Source organism: Oculina patagonica, chromosome 5 (assembly GCF_052425735.1).
Source record: "Oculina patagonica isolate OP01 chromosome 5, crgOcupat, whole genome shotgun sequence".
In the NCBI taxonomy this organism is placed as follows: Eukaryota; Metazoa; Cnidaria; class Anthozoa; order Scleractinia; family Oculinidae; genus Oculina; species Oculina patagonica.
In genome coordinates this window covers 10,354,056-10,361,097 of record NC_135762.1, presented here as the reverse complement: position 1 = coordinate 10,361,097, position 7,042 = coordinate 10,354,056, and the positions used below count along the sequence as shown (strand labels likewise).

At 38.0% G+C, this 7,042-nt stretch overlaps 1 protein-coding gene across 1 annotated transcript; it reads left to right on the top strand.

The window, feature by feature from the left end:
* The first annotated feature begins 2,484 nt into the window (after positions 1 to 2,484).
* Positions 2,485 to 3,605, top strand: LOC144655186 (QRFP-like peptide receptor). Its single transcript, XM_078515400.1, has one exon. The coding sequence runs from the start codon at positions 2,500 to 2,502 to the stop codon at positions 3,517 to 3,519; it is 1,020 nt and encodes a 339-aa protein (XP_078371526.1). The 5' UTR covers positions 2,485 to 2,499; the 3' UTR covers positions 3,520 to 3,605.
* The last annotated feature ends 3,437 nt before the right edge of the window (positions 3,606 to 7,042 follow it).

Here is a 7,042-nt window from a genome sequence, read left to right as displayed (position 1 = left end):
GGTCGGTATTGCTGTGTATTGTTTATTCATGATCCAAGTATAATATGGATGAATAAATTGTTCAACTAAAAGAAGTTGTTCATTGTTTTAACTTGTTATTGATTTTATGGCATCCGTCGTTCCTCGTACTGAGGTAAAGTATCCGAAACGTTTCCACTGCAATTTTGACGACTTGAAAACTACGTTTTAAGTTCTGGAAGAGAAATGAATTAAATAGCATTTTTTATGTAAATTTATGGGGCGGATCTGTTTGTCAAATATTTTTACTGGCTCGATAGTCACGAATCTTGCCTCGCTATAATGTGATTATGTTTCTAGCGTCGTCACACGTTGGTTTCATTCACGCCTAATCCCCAGGGCATTCGATCTCCTATTTAATGGGTTGTTTTGTGCTGTTTCGCTTTCCTTTAGCTGTTAATGACGCTCAAGGCCAATGTCACGTTGTTTTACCCACCCACCTCCCCTTCGGCGACGAATTCCTCTGTTAAATCATACCGCTCATCGCCCAGCAAAATTTTTCTCCCATAACTTAATCACATTCGGGCAATGAGTGGCTATTGTGCCAGTGAAGATGCGGAGCTATTGCACATCCCCGTAACCTGTTGCAAATACTTCGATCGTCGAGAAGGCGTTTAGCGATATTAATTTGTGTTAATTGAAATCAAAATGTGGCCTTATCGCGCCCTTTCAAATAATTTTATAATTGTCCCCCCTATTAAAGGCACAGCAAAAATATTTCACATTGTCTTCAAAGCATTGGGATTGTTTTGCACAATTTCACAGTTTTTGTTGGATGTGCCGTTAAATAAAGTTATACGGCGTCATTACATTAATTCGCCATCTTTGATATAACCAGCTTTGAAAGTCAGAAAATAATGGCCTCGAGTACGAAGCGTTTAGAAATTGGGTTAGTTAAAATTCCCAAGGCGATAAACAATTAAATTGTAAGTGGTGATACGAACGAAATGCCACCCCACAGAACCTACATATTGAGTTTTTTTTTCAAAATTTCCTGGGTAGGATACCACCAGAGAGTCAGAGACCTCTTCAAGCTCGCGTTTGTGGAACTCTCAAATCGCGCCTACGCGGAATCCCTTTAGTCTGTAAGATCATTTTTATACATATATATTGCTTCGAGGAGCCTTACACAGCTCTTCAAGATTAATTACAGTTACTCATCATATATAATCGAACATTTAAGCCGCCTTTGAGCGAAACTGCTGCTTTTTAAAAGCGGTATCACCCCCTGCCTGGCTCTGTCTTGGGCACGCTTTTAAAATAGATGCAGAGTTTTGAGTAAATTGTAAATAATTTAACCTTAAAAAAAGAATATCAAAACCGATGTTTAGGTAACTGTTGCTGCTAAAAAACTGGAATTAATAATTCTATGGGAGTATGTGGTCATTATAGTGTAGTTGGCAAAAATCAAACTTTTTTGTCGCCGATTTCTTTCCCCCAAAATCGAGTCTCCTTAATACGATTCAAACAGCATCTGCTATTAAGAATATATTAGTTCGTTTCCGTATACAAAACCAGACTAAGTGAATCGAAACTGTTTTGCTTTGAAAACAAAGTTAATGTAGGCTTTTAATATTTGAATCAAGTTTAGGCCCCTTAAAGCAGTTTCCCTTTTGTATTTGTTTTAGAACTCATAAAGCGGCCCTGTGTTATGTAAACATTGGCAAAACTACAAAACCGGTTTGAAATTTGATGAATGAGTTATTTCCATCGTGATGCGCGAAAACTTGGTACTCTTTTTTTTATTTTTAGGATGGGTTGCTAACCATATTTATTAAAAAAATATATTCATTTTTACCCATTCCCGTTAAAAATAAAGTGTTTTTGTAAAGCCTACGATGTGTTATTTTATTTATGACGCATTTTTGTTCTGACAAAATTTCTTATTTTAACACTCCAGGCGTTAATGAATTTCTAATGTACTAATTCATCAAAATTTGTCGCGTAAAACGAATTATTAGCTATTGTGTAACGAATCATGATTAAAAACAACCGTAAAAAGAATGTACTCCATCTCAATTTTTTTCCAAAAGCTGTCTGTTTTACAGTTTCATGCTGCAAAGAGCCAAAGGTTTGATGTTACGACATCGTTTAAATAAGCTAGAATACCACCTGCTTCCAAACACTGACTTATGAAAGGGTTTCGGCCTCTCTTTGAAACAATATGTTTCAACAGTATGTATGAGTTTTAATCTCCATCATTTCCCAAATAAAAACCACAACGCCCGTATGGGCTGTTTTTTGTTTTTGTTTTTGTTTCTGTTTTTTTTTTTTCTAAGTTTGGGCAAGTTTGGGATACTGCCTGAAACCCGCGCCAAGGTGACGCTTTCAAGTTATATATAGTTATTGTGTAATGCTAACGTGTTTCTGTGAATACATCAGACCTGATCAGCAGGTGCACATGCATTATCTTATCTTTATCTTCCGGTAAACGTTTAAAATGTTAAAGTAATCGTGAGGAAGCACATTTCACAAGGAAACATGAATAACTCCAGTATTGATAACTTCCAGTGTTCTCAACTCGTTTCGACAGCGCTGACAGCAGTTATCTCTTTCGTTAGTATTTCGGCATTTGTCGGCAACATTCTAGTCGCACTAGTTTTTATTATGAACGAGCCTCTTAGAACGAGCACCAACTATTTCATCGTCAACATGGCAGTGTCTGATCTTCTCTCCGCTTTGACCAACTGGCCAATGTACGCCGCTGACGGGATGCTTTCAGGGAAACGTGTTATCGATGCCTCGATGGCCACGTTTGTATGTAAGCTGGGAATTTATTCCAGAGCTGTCTCACAGGCTGTTTCAATTCTCAGCCTTGTGCTGATTGTCGTGGATAGGTTTATCGCCATTGTACGTCCCTTCGAGGCTAGAAGGGTGTCAAAACGCCTTCGAACAGTTCTACTGTTATTCACATGGATCTTTCCACTATTGGTTCTTTTTCCCTATGTCTGGTTTTCTAAAATCGTACAGGAAGGTCGTCAAACAGTTTGCAAGTTTTCCTCTTCATGGAACGCGCTGGAACTTTCCACATTCTACATTGTAGGGCTTTTATTAATGTACGTCGGACCGCTTATTTTGATAACTGTACTTTACGCTAAAATTATGAAATGTTTAACACGAGCAAGGCCAGTGGATGAAGCTCGTCAACATAGCACAAGAATACAGAATAGGCAACAAAACCAGATTGTGATGAAAGTATTCATCTCCATTGTGATTGCCTTCTTCCTTTGCTGGACTCCACTGTGTGTGTATATAATGCTTAAAATAGTTTTTCCATCGCTGTTTTCCGAAGATACATGTATGTTATTTTTAGGTTTATTTTACTACGTTTTCCCATCCTTAAGCACAACAGTTAATCCTGTAATTCTATTCGTGTCCAGCTCCCGATTCTCCAACCCTCTAAAGGAGTTGTTAAGGTGTCTGGTGTGTAAGTTTTCTTGCAGCAGTGAAAGATTTCCACCACAAAGGGAAACTATCGTGCTGCAAGTAGCTTGCAAGTAGTACGCTTAGAATAGAGTTGCGCCATGTAACAACTGTCGTGAGCTTTGGCAACAACAATCTCGTCATGGAGACATCTAAGTAATAAAAGAAAACGAAACAAAAGGGTGGTATTGTTGCGTTATCTTCATAACTATAAATCACAAAATTTTAATGAAATTGGATAAGCCAAATGCTCATCTGAAACAAGTGTTCTCTCTGATCTCTAAACTTCTTTAAGTCGCACTATCTTCAGTAGAACTTTAGACAATTTACGCCCTTGCATCGTTCTTCTGACAAAGGCGGAAACGCTTGCACCACAATTTTGACCCCTACTTGCAAAACAAAGTAAATGGAACCTTTTAAAAAGAAAAACAATTGTAAATTTCGGGGCGGAATTGTATGCCAAGCACTGCAGGATCGCGCTCATAGCGTGCTGTGAGAAATGCTTAGATCGATAGACAGGCGGTTCATGAAAGACCGTAGCTCTAGTTTGTCTTGACGGTAATCGGTTTTGATGGATGGAGCGCTTTTAGCAGTGGCGTTGTTGATTATACTTCTTGAAAATATGGCTATAAATAAGAAACAAAATGTCATGCCCATAAAACTGCATCTCCATGGTAAGCTAAACACACACAGTTGCGGGAAGATGTACCAGTTTTACGAGTCCTGAGACCAGACTCAGCTGGCAGTGTTTGTCTAAAAAAAAAAAAACTGATCACGCCAGATTGCGTGATAACATTCGGACTACGCTCGAAATCTCCTGCTCGTTTTGAGTGCTTCGATTTTTCGATTTGTCAAAAACAGCACTTGTACCTCGACTACTTATTTTTTGCCACACTAGAGGCAATTTTGGATCTTATTAAACTTGTTATATATTTCACCTGTCAGGCAAGATATTTTTGGCAACAATACGTCAATTTCCTTGTTATGATTATTCCCGCTTTGCAATTAACATCATTGTATCGATGGCAAAACGGAGGACAGTGACAGCGGCAGCGGCTCTTTTCTTAAAATTTTACGACTAATCGATGAGGATGTCAAGGCCTTTGCAAGCAGTTGGTGTAAATTTAGCCCCCCCCCCCCCCCTAGAAAAGCCAAATCATTGTTGCAGTAAGTAAGAACAGAAATTGGTATTCGCTGAAAAGTAAACGCCTTACATTGACTGCAGTAACCAGGTGGAAGTTTTAGCTTCTTGAAATGGTATTTCTTTTAAGACACTTTTTTGTCAAATGTACTTAAACCCTATACCAAGTACTTATAGATATGGGAGGCGCTGAGCCCATTTTCCGTCCCTGCAAACGACCAAGTAGAATGCACAGCAGAGCCGTATCCAGACGTTTCGCATAGACGAGGCAGCCAACCGTGAGGAGGTCTCTTGGCGCATGGCTCGGTAGACATAACTCCAAGAAAATTTTGATTTCTAGATGCACAAACGCTATTTTCAGCATTATTCCAAGGTATTTCTTCTGAGCAGTTAATCTCGTCCAGCTGTGAATAATTTCCCCAACACAAGTTTTTTTTTTTTTTTAATTTTCGGTGTAAATCTAAACGAAGCAAGTGCCTCGCTAGTTACAGCCCTGCATAAAACTAAGTACGAATTTATTTTATGTTTCAAAGGGAAAATTAAATGATTGTATTTATTCATTCATTTATTCATTTATTCTACTCTAACTGAGATCACCAAGTCATGCCCTTTAGTGATTTATGAGGGTTCATTTTTTGACAACGGAGTGTGATTGAAATAAAAATTAAAATTCCAGTAAACTGTCTTAAGGTGGCTCAACTGGATTTTCAAGGGGTGACACCGCTCAAGTTTGAGAATTAACTACGTCGCCATTAACAATGCTATCAAAAAACGATCACCACAGCTGCATTAGATAAAGATGAATTTTTTTCATGACCAGTATTACAATGACATCGGAGTTGCCATAGCGACGAAATGACGTCATCGCGTTTTCTACTTTCGCTCGTATTCCTCGGCACCAGGAGATTTTTTCGAAAATCGCTCAAAGGAGCTTGTACCACACATAGCTGCCTCGGTGTTGGCAAAGTTTGAACAAATTCTATGAGAGCGTTTTCGAAATATTTGGGGATGAAGTTTTCGGGGCTATAAATACAGTCAAAAACATACTAACGAGAAAATGGGGTAATATCTAAAGAAAACGAAGCGCCTGTGATTTGCAATTTCATCTTATAGCAGTTTGACTCCATTTAAAATCGTGTGTAAAACAGTGGTGGGGATTGCTTTGGTCGATTGCGAGAAAAAATAATTTGATGGGCGTACGTTCCGGTGCTTTTGTTGCCATTTTTGTTTATAATTTGGTCTATGCCTACAAAAGTGATAATAAATTAAAAACCGCTCGATGAATTTTTTTTAAAATTTGACAAACTCGAGGTTTGTCATCAATTGATATAGCTTGCAAGTTTTAAGCTTATTGAAAGCATTTAAGGCAGTAAAATTAGGCCTTCAATGTACTGATTTTTTCTCGCAGATTTCGTGTTTACAAGCGAGTGTCCTCATTATTCACGGGTATTGTTTTCAAGTTTCATATCTACGTGCACGACTTCAGCAAAAAATTAATTTGCATTTAATAGGACGCTCGACTGCTTTCCGAACAATCTTCCGAAACATGCTTTTCTTGCTTAAAAATTGTAACAGCATTTGTTGGGCTATTGATGTCAAGGGTCTATGTCCAGAAAACGAAAGCTATTATTCTGCATATATTGTCATTGCTATTCTCACCCCAAGACAGATAAGCGTGCTTCGGAAAAAATTTCGGAAAGCAATCGAGCGTCCTGATTAATGCAAATGAATTTTTTTGCTGGAGTGGTGCACGTAGATATGACACTTGATAACAATACCCGTGATTAATGAGGACACTCGCTTGTAAACATGAAATCTGCGAAAAAACATCAGTACATTGGAGGCCCAATTCTATTGCCTTAAATGTTTTCAATGAGCTTGAAACTTTCAAGCCATATCAATCGATGACAAACCTCATGTTTGTCAAATTTTAAAAAAAATTCATCGAGCGGTTTTTAATTTATTATCACTTTTGTAGGCATAGACCAAATTATAAACAAAAATGGCAACAAGAGCACTCGAACGCACGCTCATCAAATTCTTTTTTCTCGCAATCGACCAAAGCAATCCCCACCACTGTTTTACACACGATTTTAAATGAAATCAAACTACTATAAGATGAAATTGCAATTCACAGGCGCGTCGTTTTCTTTAGATATTACCCCATTTTATCGTTAGCATGTTTTTGACTGTGTTTAGAGCTCCTAAAACTTCATCCCCAAATATTTCGAAAACGCTCTCATAGAATTTGTTCAAACTTTGCCAACATAGAGGCAGCTATGAGTGGTACAAGCTGCTTTGAGCGATTTTCAAAAAAATCTCCTGGTGCCGAGGAATACGAGCGAAAGTAAAAAACGTAATGACGTCATTTCGTCGCTATGGCAACTCCGATGTCAATATTACACTACTCATAAAGAAATTTCATCTTTATCTAATACAACTGTGGTATCGTTTTTCGAT